This window comes from Lissotriton helveticus, chromosome 12 (assembly GCF_964261635.1).
Source record: "Lissotriton helveticus chromosome 12, aLisHel1.1, whole genome shotgun sequence".
NCBI classification, from domain to species: Eukaryota; Metazoa; Chordata; class Amphibia; order Caudata; family Salamandridae; genus Lissotriton; species Lissotriton helveticus.
Genome location: NC_136073.1, coordinates 852,400,555 through 852,417,358, shown reverse-complemented (window position 1 = coordinate 852,417,358; position 16,804 = coordinate 852,400,555). Strand labels below are relative to the sequence as shown.

The 16,804-nt window shown below is 43.5% G+C and overlaps 2 protein-coding genes across 5 annotated transcripts in view; one reads left to right on the top strand and one right to left on the bottom strand.

The window, feature by feature from the left end:
* Positions 1-16,804, bottom strand: part of CREB3L3 (cAMP responsive element binding protein 3 like 3) — a 448,824-nt gene that overhangs the window by 189,161 nt on the left and 242,859 nt on the right. The gene's annotated exons all lie outside the window — the stretch shown is intronic.
* MAP2K2 (mitogen-activated protein kinase kinase 2) overlaps positions 1-16,804 on the top strand; it is a 43,577-nt gene that overhangs the window by 12,509 nt on the left and 14,264 nt on the right. Inside the window, exons 4-10 of the mRNA XM_078669271.1 lie at positions 1,266-1,343; positions 1,730-1,781; positions 2,365-2,489; positions 3,860-4,073; positions 10,471-10,535; positions 10,855-10,916; positions 11,460-11,505. Of these exons, the coding sequence (XP_078525397.1) occupies positions 1,266-1,343; positions 1,730-1,781; positions 2,365-2,489; positions 3,860-4,073; positions 10,471-10,535; positions 10,855-10,916; positions 11,460-11,505 (642 nt within the window). The remainder of the gene's footprint in view (positions 1-1,265; positions 1,344-1,729; positions 1,782-2,364; positions 2,490-3,859; positions 4,074-10,470; positions 10,536-10,854; positions 10,917-11,459; positions 11,506-16,804) is intronic.

Here is a 16,804-nt window from a genome sequence, read left to right as displayed (position 1 = left end):
AATAATAGGTCTCTTAGGCTTGAATGGGGAACCCTATACCTCCATGATCGGCAGAAGTGAATCACATCAGGATGAGCAAAGCTCTCTCTCTCTCTCTGGAAAAGGATTTTCTCCAAGTGCCCTAATCATGCATGCAGTGCAATATTAAATTCTCTAGAATTTCAGTAAGCTGCAGCTAGGTGCATGTTGTGTCTAGAGCGTGGGCCGATCAGCCCTAATAACAGCTTACATTGTTATGGTAACCTTGGAGGCTTCTGCACACACTGTACAGACTTAGGTCGCGATGTAAGTCTAGGGATGTTCAAAACAAGCCGCTCTCTTGTGAAGAAATTCAAGCAGTCTAACTTACAACAGGTACATGCAGTGTTGTGTGCAAAAGCTGCAAAATGGCATTTAAACGTCTAATAAGCTCATGCTAACATAGCAATGTGTGTACGCAGGGTCCTGCCTTCACTACAATATCAGATTCTTTAGCTCCCTCCACATACTGGTGGGGTGAGAGGGGGGGACAGTACAGCAGCAGTTGTACAACATTCAAGATGCTGGGGAAATTCACGTTGCCAACATGACACCAGACTGTTTTTGTCTCCTAAATCATTGGTACTTTCCCTGTTCTTGCTAGTTGATCTGTTGTCTTTTTGCAGGCATGGTGATCTAGCCCCATACTTAGTTTTTTTGTTTTCAGACCCACCACTCTCCTGCTTTTTACCATCACTTGCATTCTCAATCATTATCTAATGCTGTTTCTCTTAGGATACTTCTTTCGCTTTCAGATCCATCTCTCCTTGATAAGTCCATTGTGCTCATGTGAAACGTGCAACACTGCAATTATGATCGGGAACAAAATGTTTGCTTTTTTTTAACCTTACTCATTTTACTTGCAATGTTTAAAGCGTTGGGAAAGGAGAACCCATTCCTCTCCAATGTCAATGGGTGAGACTTATGTGCCCAGGTTGAATACAAGCAGAAAAAGAAAAGCATCACAAACTATATATATATATATATATATATATATATATATATATATATATATATATATATATATATATATATACATATACATAGTGTGTATATATGTATATTTAAGGCCTTCATGCCATATCTAGTGGCCATGCGATGATATTTTTTGTTCCTTGGATCTTGCAATTCTGCACTCCGCTCTGTCGATCTGGTCAGTATATTTTTTCCTTGTGTTTAGGTCTCTAGGAGTCAGAGTGCGGGATTTGGACTACAGTTTTCAGGATTGTCTTATTTCTTCTATTTAGGACGGTGGATCTTTGGATCAAGTACTGAAAGAAGCCAGGCGGATCCCAGAAGAGATACTGGGAAAAGTCAGTATTGCGGTGAGTGTCCAGACTGCAACACCGGAATGAAAGACGCACGTTGTAGGGAAGAACTTTCTAAAAATCTGTGGCAAGATTAGAGTGTTGGTGATGCATGCTGGTCCGTACATCTGACATTGCTGCCTGTTCTTTAAACAAAGCTACCGGGAGTTAATAAAAGAATGATGGATTTGGTGTAGTGTCCTGGTATAGTAATGTCACTTTTGCATATGGCATGATCTCTAACTTTGTAGTCAATGATTTGCATGTTTTAAGTGTCTACAAGTTAAATTGATGAAGTTGGTTTCTTTTGACAAGTGCCCTAGCAATGCTAGGTCTGTTCTCTTTGTCAGTTTTATGCAGTGATTAGACTTTTTTCTGGTTTCTCACTTGTCCTTTCTTCTCAGGTACTCCGCGGTTTGGCATACCTAAGAGAAAAACATCAGATCATGCACAGAGGTGAGTCTTCCTTAAGATAGCTGAAAACCTTTGCAGTGGCCTACTTTAGCCCTTCCTGCTTCTTTCTGACTCTAGAACAACAAATGATCTCCCCCTGGATACTTCTCTTTATCCTTTGAAATGCTCCCCACCCCTTGCACACTTATCATATCTGCTCTTGGGTACTCCTGTTTCCTTATGAAACTCTAGAGTACTCCTGTCCTTGATCACTTCTTCTGCACTAGTCACCCTGGCCGAAGGTAGTACTAATGCACTGATTCACACCCTAGCCGTTGCTTGCTTGTAATGCAATGGGTTACTCCCTACTCACCGTGGTTCCAGTACTGTGATTCCCTTGCCAGTCCTTGTCTGCTTCTCCTACACTAGATGACTCCTGGTCCACTGTGGTATTAATATTTAGTGATTCATTTCCCAGCTGCTTTGTGCTTCTCCTCTACTAGAAGACTCCTGTTTACCTCCACTGCTGGAACATCCTTGTATCCCTTCCTGTGCCAGACCAGAGTAGTGTTGGTGTTTATTCCCTCTGATAAACCCTATTTCAAACTTTTATCAACCAGCTGACATGCATGGCTTCTCGTTTCAGATGTAAAGCCTTCTAACATCCTAGTGAACTCCAGAGGAGAAATTAAGTTATGTGATTTTGGAGTGAGCGGGCAACTCATAGACTCCATGGCCAATTCTTTTGTGGGCACGAGGTCCTACATGTCGGTAAGTGTCTTGCTTTTGTACTTCTGGGGCACTTGAGGTGGCACAAAGCAGTTGTAACTGCTATATTGAGCTGTAGGCTCGCCAAACTCTAAAAGAGAAACCTTAATCGCCAAAACAAATTACTTTTCATGAATGAGGACAGTCTTAAAAGTAAAGAAAAGTTTATTTCAACTTGCAGCAGCTTTAACAATAAAAAGGTCTGACTTTTCCATTTAAAATGCAGGCGTCTACTTTATAAAGGGCATCTTATTAATGGGAGGAATCAAAAAGCAGTTCAATATATTGCACTGCTGACGTGTTACTTGTAATACACAAACCAAAGAGGATGTATGAGGTAGAGATAAAGTATAGTCCGATTCATTTGTGTGATCCTCCCTGATTGAGGTTAACAAATGGATTTCACTGACCTTGTATTCCTCTGTGCTAGGTTGGACATGCCATAGGGAAAGTGCTGTGTACCCCAATGTGTCCATCCGGTTCGTTGCCAATGTTCTATGCACCAGAGCCTGTGCACATTATGAGCGTTGCAACAGATTTAATTTCATTTTTTCCCTCCAAAAGACTTTTGCTGTTGGGCACCAACGATGAACTTTGTGTCTTCTATGATCCCTTATGTGTCGTGGATTAAACTTATTGCCCTGGTTGAACTGTTTATACATTCCTTTTCTCCTTCACTGGTAGTATGTTATGAAGGGAGAACATTCCAATGTTTAGTCACCAGATTCTTTTGTGTAAAAAGGGCCCCTTTACTGAAATGGCAAATGTATTTTTGTGTGGATCGCGATCTCCCAGTGTTTCACTTTAATAGTTGCTCGGGTCTGTAGATATACTTTTGTTCGTATTGAATTAGTGAACCTTCATATAGGATGTTTTATCCAAATGTGATGGCTCTAGCATAAGGCAGGTTGTTTAGCTCCTTCACTATCTGTTGTGCTTGTCTGCATTTGAAGGAACAACTGTAACCTCACTCACCGGATGACTTGTCTTAAATGTAACTTAAATACTCAAAGGTTACATGGGCAGGACTGTAGAGTGGTGTACCAATATTTTATTGAAATTCCTGAGCACTGCGTAGACTTGTATCACCACTTTGTAAACTGCATGTGTGTGCCCTCCGGTTCGGTGAATAATTGCAGTCCTGGTGAGAGATAATCAATCAAAGTGGTACATGTTGTCATTTTGCTTTATTGATTTACACACACCGCAAGTTTGCAGGCCCGCAATATTAATTTTCACTTTCTGATTCTTATTTCTACTTGCATTTAATGTCTGTCATCTATGCAGAAATTTGAAAAGCATCCTTTTTCTGGCATATCTAGCAAATACTGTGGAACTTATTTTAATTCTCTCTCTCCACCTCTTAATTTCAGCCAGAACGGTTACAGGGTACACATTATTCAGTGCAGTCCGATATCTGGAGTATGGGTCTGTCACTAGTAGAACTTTCAATTGGCAGATACCCCATCCCGCCACCTGATGCCAAGGAACTTGAAGCAATATTTGGTCGACCGATGCTGGATGGAGCAGAGGGTGAATCCCACAGCATCTCACCTAGGCCGAGACCCCCAGGACGCCCCATCAGCAGTGAGTATGTTACTTTACAGTGATGTTAAATTAGGGAAACAGCCGTTACATCGCAACTTTTACAACGCACTTCTATTACAACGCAACTTTTACAACGCTGGATCCATTACATCGCATGCCTTTACAACGCATGACATTACATAGCAGATGCTATTACAACGCATGCCACTACAACGTAAGTATAGGTAAGTATATAATTTTATTTTATATTTTATTTAACATTATTTAATTAATTTAATTAATATTAAAAATAAATAAATATATTTTATGTTTTTTTATATTGGGTTTGGGTTTTGGGGTACAGGGGTATTTTTAGGTTTCAGGGTTGGGTTTGGGTTTTGGGGTACAGGGGTATTTTTAGGTTTTAGGGGTGGGTTTGGGTTTTGGGGTACAGGGGTATTTTTAGGTTTCAGGGCTGGGTTTGGGTTTTGGGGTACAGGGGTATTTTTAGGTTTCAGGTTTGGGTTTTGGGGTACAGGGGTATTTTTAGGTTTCAGGGCTGGGTTTGGGTTTTGGGGTACAGGGGTATTTTTAGGTTTCAGGGTTGGGTTTGGGTTTTGGGGTACAGGGGTATTTTTAGGTTTCAGGGCTGAGTTTGGGTTTTAGGGTACAGGGGTATTTTTAGGTTTCAGGGCTGGGTTTGGGGGTACAGGGGTATTTTTAGGTTTCAGGGCTGGGTTTGGGTTTTGGGGTACAGGGGTATTTTTAGGTTTCAGGGCTGGGTTTGGGTTTTGGGGTACAGGGGTATTTTTAGGGTTGGGTTTGGGTTTTGGGGTACGGGGTATTTTTAGGGTACAGGGTTTGGGTTTTGGGGTACAAGTTTTTTTTTAGGGTTTAGTTTTAAAATACAATCTTTTATTTTAATAAAAAAATTTAATTTTAATAATTTTATTATTTATTAAAAATAGTTCTTTATTATTAAAAGTTCTTTTAAAAATAAACTTAAAGTAATATATGTACTAAATAATTATTTAAAAATAATGTAATTTATTTAATTAAATATAAATTACTTACATTTAAAAAAAAATAATATACTTACCTACACTTACATTGTAATGGCATGCGTTGTAATAGCATCTGCTATGTAATGTCATGCGATGTAATGGATCCTGCGTTGTAAAAAATGCGTTGTAACGGAGTGCGTTGTAATATGTCGCGTTGTAACGTCATACATCCGTTAAATTATGGATGGTCATATATTGTGCTGACCAGTGATCTCCAGATTTCTGTAATTCATTTTGACGAATGGCCCCTCTTCCTCCACTGAGTCAAGCGCACAGCTTATACTTTCCTTTTCCTATGCAGTTTATGCCTTCGTAGGAAAGTTGCTTTCAGTTTCTGTGGTTGGAGGGACCAGCATCACTTCTTTTGGGCTCAATATGTCCGCCAGATTTATTTCAAATGTTGCGAGAATAGACAACGTTGATCTAGATCTTACCTTTATCTCCCTCTGTCCAGCCAGCTGAGTTCAGGAGTTTGAACACTCTGATCTAACCTGGCCAGTATTGCTTCTCATGTGCCAGTACATTTAAATCGTTCTAAACGCTGCAAAAGATATCCTTTTCTCTTGGAATCCGTAACCTACAAAATGTTATCTGGTGTTTCAGTTCTATTCCATCCTCTCGGAATGGTGGCTCAAGAGCTTATGCCTTCCTACAAGATCAACAGTTCTGCAGGAAAGGCTTTGAAGGGGGATGGATAGTACAGTAAAAAAAGTCACCCATTTGGGAGAAAGAGCACTATATAATTCTCATTCTGGCATCTATCCGCATAATATTAATCCTTCAGATTGTCTTGGTGTGGAGTACTTTGAGGTAAATTCAGTCACATGCATCCAAACTAGATCCCTAAATGCCTGTGTTTCCATCAGCTCAGACTCATCAGAGTTTATATGAGATGTACTGCCTGTGCTTTCAAGTAACCCGTCATCTAACTGCTTAAAGCAACTAAGCATGAGCAAATTGAATTTCTTGGTCTTGAAAAGATGCAACGTCTTTTCCAGGGTATGGTGATTTAGATAGAACAATGCTCTACAAGAACGGGAAAAAACAGCCTGTCCCAGTTTTCTTATTTTTCACATTGCAGTAGTCCAGGCTGCGAATGAATGATCACATTTTTTCTTGCTCTATAGACCAGCACTATGCGCCCCAGCTGGGTACCAACGAACCGGCTGAGCCCCCGTGCTGCCAGGGCCCTTGTGACCCGAGCCCCCCATTGGGTGGTCCCAGAGATGTCCCCTAGTCTCCCTCTACAGCCTGTTTCCAGGTGCCCCCCACCTTCTTTCCACTGGTGTAGCGCGCAAAGCTGCCAACCAGACAGCACCTCTTCTCTACGGACACCCCAGGGTAGGTAACGAGCAACTGCTGGTGGGTCTTTGGACCTTGGCCTCCTTTGACCCTAAGTCCCGAAGAAGACCCCCAGAAACTGACCGTAAATATCTGTTTAACTCTGTAAGCCAATTGGGGTCTGTTTCTACACAGTGCACCTTATTTTGGTCCATGATATAGAGAGCCAACTTCCTACACAACCTATTCGCCGTCCCAAATAAACACTTCACACTCTGGTGGTCTGCACCATACTGTTCAGTGTTATATACCAATGTCTGCCTAAATAATGCCTCGCTGTCTGAAATGCAGCTCACAGACTCAAAAAGTGACCACTGTCCACTTTAGCCCAATTGCCTGCAGTTCCTTAATATGCACCATTGGCAGTTAAAAATTCTGAATGACAGGATGTGCCCGCCCACAATAAATGGATGTAATAAACCTGCCTATAATATACCCATGAGGCTCCTTCGCTGCACCATGGGTTTGCAGCATGAATCCTTTTCTGAATGCTCATGCTTTGCATCTATTCCCCCATCTATTAGTCGGGTCTGGAATCATGTTTTGTCCTTTTCTTTGTCTACAATTGGTTCTACTCAAAATTTGCATTTTTAAATTCTTGCTTCAGAAAATTCTTTCAGATATTCAGAATATCTCCACCTTTTTAATTCACAGAATCTATAACCAGCCCAGGCACGCAGTAGTCCTATGCTATCTCACTACAAGAGTCACAAGGTTTGGTAGTTTATTGAATAAACATGATTGTTTTTTCTTATTTTTACAAGGTTTTTGAAATTTAAATCTACCATTGCATTGGGCGAAATGCTCCCTACGTAGTCTCTTGTATATCTTTTCTTCCTAAATTCAGAAACCTCATATTGCACGTCATTAGAGATTGTCCAGGAAACTGGAATAGGCGATAGAACTCCATTGTATGCATTTCAATGGATCTCTTACCGAAAGGGTGTAAATCCTGTATTATTTCACACAAAACATTTTTAAAATGTTTATTACATAGGTATTAACTTTCTTCTGTATTCCAACATTGTTGCCAGTTTCGCATAATACTCCTTGGTTTTTATGACCTAGTTTAGTGAAGACATTAGAAAAGAAAAATATCAGTTCAGTACAGGGGGACTATTAAGATGATGCACGTATCCCTAGTAAAAGCACAAGATACTCCTTTGTAATGTTAAAGATGCCTCTTCATTTGATGCCTGAACAGTTTCCCAGATCTGTTTGAGTTCATTGTGAAATTCTGGTAGAGGATAAAGATGGACTCGGATGTTTTTTTACAGTTTGAAAATCCATTTTTACACTTGCAGTATTCTCTTAGCTTAAGTTCATAAGGCAACTAGAACAGTAGTTTCCATTCACGATTAATTAAATAATCCCAATTTCTATAAGTAGTGCCTTGTTTTTGTTGTTGACATCATTTCCTTACTCCGTTGCTGTATTGCATGTCCTGTTTCCTTCATCAGAATGTGTTAATCGGCTTGGAAAGATTTGGCACGGAGATTCTGTTGTGGGTTAATTATTTCAGCTCTGACTCTGTGGTTCTAGTAGCAAAGGGCTGAGGGCAGACTTCTCATACAGCATTAGCTAAGGCCTCGTTTTAGGAGCAGAATATTCTTTGAACCACAAACGTACTCTTGATATGGTTTTGTTAGCGCAATAATTCTGTGACATCAGTTTGATTATGCCTTGTCTGTCTACTGAGGGGATATTTTCCATACCTTAAGGAATGGCGCTTACTGATACTACACATGGGATCCGCCCAGTTTGGCTTAGTAATTCATATATGAATAGAATTCTCATATAGTTTGCTAACATGTTTTTGTGGTTCCATTATAACGTAATTCTCGTGCCATGGTTATGCTCTGTGTTATGGATCATATTCTCAAACGTCATCAGTGCACTAAAGTATTTTCCTGATATTTCCAAATCAAAGATTGATGGCATTTGTAGCTTGCTAATGAGCAAATTATTAATGAATTTCTGGAACAAAATGAGCATGTACTGTCATTTATGTTAATCAGCGTACGTCCAATCCAATATGCCTCCCAAAAGAGACATTTATGCTAGATCTTTAGTGTAAAACCATTTGAAAACAATTTTCTTTTCAATCTATTTTGCGTAAATATTTTATGGTGATCTCATAAAAATTTGGCATGAACCTGACTCTCCTACACCTTCGTTGGACACTGGTTATTTAACAACTTGCAATTCAACTTCTTTGCTTGCTTACATTTTTAATAAGCAAAGTGCCAGGACCTTGATCTCACAGTACATTAAACAGAATAGCTCGTATGTGCATAAGCCAAGTTTGAGTAGTTAACAGGATATTAAACCATTTTGTGGAATGGAGCATTCGAACGCTAAGTTAGGTTCAAAATTCACATTTGGTAGGCAGTTACATATTTTATTGGACCAAGTAAATTAGCACAAGCATGCTTTTCAAGACATTGCAGGCTTCCGCTTCAAGTGTGCAGATAACTGGGCTTTTGTTGCAATTGTCCATCTCTCACCATTCACCTCGGAACGCAAGGAGACCATCTACGGTGTCCCACAACGATCATCCTTCAGACCCATCGTCTTAAGCATGTACATTTCCAACGCCGTCAGATCAGGCTCACCAAAGGAGCAGTGCAACAGGAGAAAGGACTTTGTGCTCCAGGAGGTCAGATCCACCCCCTTACTGAGTCTGGAGACGGCAGGACTTCCAGGAGCTGCCCAGCACCGATACTGGAACAATTGGAGCAACCAAGACTGGTTCGTGGTTCAAACTCAAACAGCACAAAGCAAGACCTACCATCAAGAGACATCCGGACCCACCAGGCCAGTACCGAGTGTCCCTCCTGCCCTGTTTCCCCTCTTAACCAGGTCACCAAGACAGTGAGCCTCTGACCAATCACAACCCAACACCTCAAAGCTCCCCTGAGCCCGCACCCCGAGTGCGAGGGAGGAAACAGGGTCAACATGGTCCTCAGACCCTCGGAAGCTGAGCCCACCCTTGGGTTTGGCTAGACTGCCCCCCCCCCCCCCCAGTCGCCTCCTGCAGCCTCTTTCTGCAGGAACTGAACTGCTACGAGTCTTCAGTGACGCGACCTCCACCAGACAAAGCCCCACTTCATTAGAGCCACCCAGCCCGAGTGGACCAATGGTGTACCTGCATGCCCTAGACCCATAAGACTTGAGCCCCCCTGTCGGTTCTACCAGACTGGCCCCCCAGTCCCCGCTTGCAGCCTCTTTTCAACAGGACTGGTTCCCATTAAATTGAACTGGGCACCCGACGCTGAAAAGCACCTTTGCACCCGGATACCCCAGATCCAACCGAGTTGACCTGTTGGTGCTGCCTTGTACTTGCCCCCTACTTACCTTCAGTCCTGAAGAACAGTCCCATAAATTGTTTCTAAGTGACCAAATGCAGTATGTTTTTCCCCAGTAGGATAAAATTACTGTTTTAAAGAACAATTCAAGTACATTTTCCAAGTCTTGAAAAATCACCATCTCCTAAAGTACTTGCATGATTCAGATGATCTTGGTGTCTAAATTCAAATAAAAATCGGTGTTATTTTGATGAATTGGTATTGGATTTCTATGAGTCTCACTTATACTGACTGTGTATGCAATAAATGCATAACACTGTCCTCTGATATGCCTAAATTGTTCACCCACATTACCACCAAAGAGCATTTGGGATTAGTATTTTAACTCCTGTAAACCAGTAAGGGCTGCCTGAACTCTCTGCACTGTGTACCTCATTTTGGTGCACTATATAGAAAGCCAACATCCTACAAGGTGGATATATATCATCCCAAAACCTAATCTAGTGTAATAACATTTTTGTAATTGGTCTGTTGCTCCAGTAAATATATCACTATATATAATGGTGAGTCCTTTATCAGATGGACAATGCAACAAGTTAAAAAACCCTCTGATATGTGAGTTTATTTGATTAGATAAACTTAATTTCAGGGTTGTTTGGTAGTCAGAGAGGCCTTTCTATATTTCCTCATTCCTCTACCCCCCTCCAAGTGCTTTGATGTAAAACCTGAGTATTTCTCTTTCAGGCCACGGGATTGATAGCAGGCCAGCTATGGCAATCTTCGAGCTGCTGGACTACATAGTGAATGAGGTTAGTGCGCGAGATTTCTTTGACTGGGTTCCTGTGCTCCATGTCGCTATCGCATGTATACACGAGTAAAGTAAATTGTGCAGTACGATCACTTGTTCTCGGGGTTCACAGGCGAAATCATTTGTGATTTGATGTATATAGGACACATGGAAACAGCCATTTCTCAGTATCGCCTCTTTGATTTAGATTAAGTTGTTTCAGCTCAGTGATCTTTCCATGGATGCAGGGTGGTCTGTTGAGAAATTGAGTTTAATTTCACAAACCTCCTCTAAGTATTCCTTTCAGAGTCTAAGGGAAAAATGTCTGCTTCTCTCCACAGCCCCCGCCGAAACTACCTAGTGGTGTGTTCACAAATGACTTCCAGGATTTTGTACATAAATGGTAAGTGTTAAAGTTTCTGAAGTTGTGATAGTGATCACTGTGACACCATAGAAGTGAATTAACAGGCAGTCTCCTGTTTCAGCTAGTGTGTTTTTTGCGTTCATTGGATCTTTGGGCTGTATCTAAATCTCAGATGATAGGGCTTCACCGAGAATTCCCAATTGATTTGTGTGTCTAAAGCTGATGAGACAGAATAAAGTGCTGTAAAATAAGTGTCTAGTGGTGGACCACCCATTGTGGCACACATTTTTGTTTGTATGTTTTTTAGCATCCAGATAAAGACATAGGTTGGCTGTATGTGTTCAGACACTAATAAGTTCTATACAGTAAGGGGCCTGGCATTTCGCAGGAAGATACCCCGTCTTTCACTTGATCCGGTGTCTTATCATACCTCCCTAAGTACATTTATAATCCTATTCCTTAAGGTTAAATCCCAGATCAGTGTCCTTCCTTATTTAATTGTACACCCCAACAGTTTCTGCTTCTTGTAAATTCGTGAATTTAATAAAATGTATTAAATTGTATTTGTTCTTGATTTTTCAGCCTAATTAAGAATCCAGCAGAACGGGCGGATTTGAAGCTACTTATGGTAAGGGCTCCAGCAGAATGGCTTGCTATTGGGCCTTTCCTCTTCAGACTGCTTTTGTTCATTCAATTGATGGTGTTGAGGTGAAAGGTTGGGAAGGAAAGTGTATGAGAATGTGCATATTTTCCAACCTACTAATAAAACAACTTCCTCAAAGAATAGATGAAAGAAGCCAAAAGTCAAACTAAAATCATTTGACCTTTTTAAACCCCAAATCGGGGACCTCTCTGAATCTGAACAAAGCCATGAAGGGTACAGTGCAGATCTGGCATATGGCTTAAGGTAAAAAGATCCGCAATACCAGAATGTTTTTTGGGTTCTTTTGAAGTGACCTCTTGCCAAGCTAATATAATTCCCAAATTGCTGTTAGAGACTTGGATATGATTTAATCAGATCACTGACCAATGTGATCTCCTCGACCAAGTCAATTTGCGGTACTCTGGACCCCATAACACCCAAGTTTTGCGAAATTAGACCGCCCCATCTCTTCTCCCTCTTTGTGTATGGATCATAAATACATCTTTCAAACGGCCTTGTTACCTTCCCATTTTAAAAGAAAAAAGCTGATCTAGACATCAACGAACCTACTTACCTACCACCAGACTGCCTTTTGTTTAAATAAAGTTCAGAAAAATGTGTGGTCGAAGTACTGAGCTAGTACACCACTGGAAGACTGCCTAACTACTTCCTACGTGGCTTCTGGTCCAGCAGTAGCACTGAAATGACAATGTTAAACATCACTGATGCCACCCATCACAGGCTGAACTAGGATTATCCTTCTTGCCTAACTTCTCTGCAGATATTCATATGGTGGCTCAGGGCATACTGCCTAATATCCTCGCTAGAGGCTTTGCTATTGGTGAAATAGTGCTACTGTGGTTCAAATCCTGCCTTCTCTAACTAAAACCCCTTTTTGATGGTCCTAGGGCTCAAGACTTTTATCCACGTTCAATTTCATCCAGTACTTAGAAGCTTCCTAAGCTTCTTTTTGTTTCGGCAAATGGAGCTCAATGCAAATTATATGTGAGTTTTATTTTTTCCCCCACAAAGGCATCAGGCAGCCTGTTTTTGGTCACAGGCCTGGCTTGCAGCGATGGCCTAGTGGAGTGGAAAGATGAGGGCTCTAGCTAATATTGATGGTACTGTGTGACCAGAGCCCAGGGTTGCGAGTTTCCAACCTCACTTAAATTATCATTGTTTTACATTCTTTCCTTGCTTGTATTAAAAACCAGTAAACCCCTTTTTATACTAGTGTTGCCTTGGGCCTCAGAGCAATGGTCCAAGGGTGGGGGAAATTTAAATCAGAGGAGACAACTTTGTTTTGGCCTCAGAGTTGCTGGTGGGTGAGGGAGAGGCTGTTCTCTCCACCCCCCCCCCCCCCCCCTCCAAATTCCGCCCTCTTCCCCCAGGGCTGTTCAGATGGCAAAGTCTGTCGCTATCATTAGCTTAGCAGGTGCAATGGCAAAGTTATGACTGGCTTTACATGGGGAACATTTTTCTCACTGGCATTACGGTTGAGGGCACCCTTGCTGCAAATAGGGGAGTGACATGTGGGAACTCATTTTTAGGTTTTGAGACGAGGCCCATGCGTTGGCAACATTTTTTGCAAGAAGAAACTTAAAATGGGCTTAGAGCCTACCAATTACTTGCCAATGCTTGGCTTTAATTCTCACTCTCCTCGCTACTTATTGGTCAGTGCCCCCTGCTTCCTCCTGGGGCTTCAAGTGTTAGTGCTGTAGAGCATGGACCAAGTACAGTTTCCTGTCTGTGGCCAGTGCCCTTTCACTGACAATGAACTCCTGGCAGAAACTTTCTTTTTTATATTATCATGCATTTTAACAGTGCATGTGCCTGCAATATGTCCCACCTACTCCACTGCTGTCTACCATTTTGCTTGCTCACTTCACTCTCCTTCCTCCTACCATCCGTACTCTAACCTTTCCTCTCATATTGCTTGCCCTCTGACATCCTCACTGTTGCAGGTTCCTCCCCTCCACCTCTCTTGTGTTGCTAGCCCTTGGCTCTCACTTCTCTGTCCGTTGAGATGCTGCTCCCTTCCCCATGCACTTTCTCTCATGTTGCTTGCCTCTCTCTCTCCCCTCCTGCTGTTGTGCTTCCGCCTCCGCACCGTTCGCCTCCTGCCCCCTCAAACCTTGCCATTCACCACAAAAAAAAGTTAACGCTCGCAAACGCAAGAGCTATTTGGCTTTGTCAATTTTGTCAATATATTGCAGCGCATCATAGTGCTTTTTAGGTCTCGCCTGGGCGTGGCAGCGAAGCTGCCCCGCCTCTGCGAGAGATTTTGTTAGAAAAAGGGGGCTCTAAGCCCCGCTCCTCCTTTCCATTGGGTAGCGTCAGCGTTTATGGTAAACGCTGGCTTCCCAATGGAATGGAGGGTTTTGGGGTGCCACCCTGTCCGTTTTTCGGACAGCCCCTCCGGACACCCTGGCCTGCTTTATGGCTGCCATAAAGACTTTTCTTATCTGCTTGTTTAGTTAACAAAACTATTGCACTTTAGGTGGTTCGAAGGCTCAGCTGGAATTTGAGCTAATTTCTTGCCCCTTCCTTACCAGACTGTAAATGTGAAAGCTCACGGAAATCTGGGGCTGGTGACTAGTCCTTGTTCCCACCTAGCGTGTGGTTCCTAAAGGAAGCTAGGCTGGTACACATGCAATGTGCAGAGCACTCCCCCATCAGCCCTCTGTCCCTTCATGGTGGCTGATGGTGGGGACCCTCAGTCTGAAGCCTGCAGGGTCCTTCGTTCTGTGTGAAATCTCCTGAGCGAGGGGGCGTGGCGGCTCGGACCTCCCAGGTCTTCGGTCTCGTTCTCCCTGTGATGCTCACCGCCTGTCCCAGATCAGTCCCTTCCTGGATACTGGTGGCAGCCGTGGGCCTGCCTGATCTCTGGACCCCTCGAGTGATCGTGCACCAAGGGCAGAATCAGGCAGCACCCCGTTGTCCAGTGGGTGCCTTGACCTAATCCTGGGACCCTGGGGACCCCCTTCCCCTCCAAAGTCCATGTGCGCATCCATTACTTAGGAGGGTAGGCAGAGCTGCGCAGGCCTCCGCCGTGAGACTCCATGTGCTGGCAAAAGAGCCCTCTGGCTGCAAGGAATGTTTCGGAGCATCGCTTGCTCCCAACCTTAACACCTTGGCTGCGGTCGGAATTCCGCGCCAGTGGTGGACATTCCGATCGCGGGCGTGGTCATGGCGGCTCCCGGCCGTCATCAGCACACGCCCACCGTGATGCATGACGACCGGGAGCCGTCATCTGCACCGAAGGGGTTAAGAAAGGGCCTTTGTGTAACTGGTTCTGACCTTTGCTCCTAACTATGCCTTTGGTCAAGCTCTGCCTCCCCCTCCGGAGCACGCCACACAGCTCTCATTTCAACCTTTCTTTCCCAGCCTATTAACAGAACGCACCTTTTCTTGAGTGGGCGGAGGTGGTTCTGTAAGGGGGCTTTTAGTGCCAGATTGTGCCTGGAAATCTGTTGGCGCAACTTGCACAAGCCTGCGTAGCTTTTCCGCCGATCCTGCTTTTTCCGTAGGCTGCCCGTTTTCACAGGATAGAAGTTCACTTCGGAGTGTGTTTTATTTTTTTAGGTCCTAATGGTATGTAAAGATGGCGTGTGATTACTTTCAGTGGTAAAACTTGCTGGTACAGAGCGGCGTCCTGCCTGGTGGTGCTTGTCTTACGCTTCACACAGACCCATCTCTGACACCGGCCACAAGTCACACCAGACGCTGTACACAGTCCCACCAGGATGGTGTGCACAAGTCACACCGGACGGTGCACACAAATCGCGCTCGGACACTGCAAACACCCACGAGACACAGACAGCTCAGGCACCCATGCGCCTGCTGACCATAAACCTACTCCTGCTCCCTCATCTGTGTGCCAGGAACTCGGACCTGCCTAATCCGTGCATTATTCAGTCTGGTGGGGTGCCCTGGCACCGCCCCCACTGCAGCTCGCAGTCCTCGCAGAACTTAACCTCTGTACCAAATATAACCTCAGTCAACAACATTAGAGCTGAATTAGTGGGTCCAGATACCAACATCATATCAACTGAGTACCCCCTTACAAAGCGGTGACATACGGCGCTACTGACGTCAGCAGTAATTACCACTGGAGTATGGTTAAAACCTGCCACACCTTACAGGTGTAAAGTTTCCCTTTCTTCAAACCCCACTGAGCACTGCACACACAAGAACCCGAGCACTGCAAAGAACCACTCTGGCACTGCACGCAAACCATCCCGTGCACTGCACACTGACCTGTGCAGATATGTGCAAAGAACCACTCGGGCACTGCACACTGACCTGTGCGGATAGTGTGCAAAGAACAACTCTGGCACTGCACACAAACCAATCCGTGCCCTGCACATGGCATATCAGGACACTGCACACAGACCTTTCCGGACCCAGCACACAGGTCACACGTGGACACTGCATACAGAGCCAAGCAGACACTGCACACAGAATATCAGGACTCTGCACACAGACCTACTGGAGCCCAGCACACAGCTCACACCGCAGACTGCAACAAGCATTTGCAATGCAGTAGGTCTCGAATTTGTGAGAGTTTAAGCTATTGGCATTGTAAATGCCAATGCCTTTTATTTATGTTTTAAACACCAACACGTAAATAAAAGGCATTGTCATTTACAATGCCAACAGCTCAAACTCTCCCTGTGCAACAAGTGTTAAAAAAAAATCAAAAATATCTAATAGATCTCACCTAGGCAAAACTGACTGGGTTTGCCAGCGCTTATTTTCTTAAGGGACAGGGCTGTAATTTTCAAAAGTGCCGCTGGTGCTGGTGAGCTATGAAACAGTACCCATGAAATGATTTCATAAGCCCTACCCCTGTGCTCATCTCTGCCAATGCCGCTCCAACCAGTCCATGCCGTAGAGATTTGGAGTGCTCGACTTCAAACATTTAGCTCTGACCCCAAGCAGCAAAATGTTTTGAAGAGCTCTAATTTCGAACACGCTCTCCAAGCTTTTGTGATTCCAGAGAAGGAATATGGATTTTCCATACTGTCAATTTCTTGCAAACTGTATTCTGGACAGCCCTGAAGATGTCTCCATTTGCTCTTGAAGTTGACATGATCACGGTACATTCGTCCCTATCATCAAAGTGGGTTGCCAAGAGGACAATGTAAGAGCCATTCCACTGATTCAGCCTTTGATATTCCCAGATGCTAAAGACTTTTCAGCTGAGACCAGTTCAATGTCATCCGCATCCACAGCACGTAAAAGCTGATCAGTGCCTGCACACATCTCCACATCAAACACA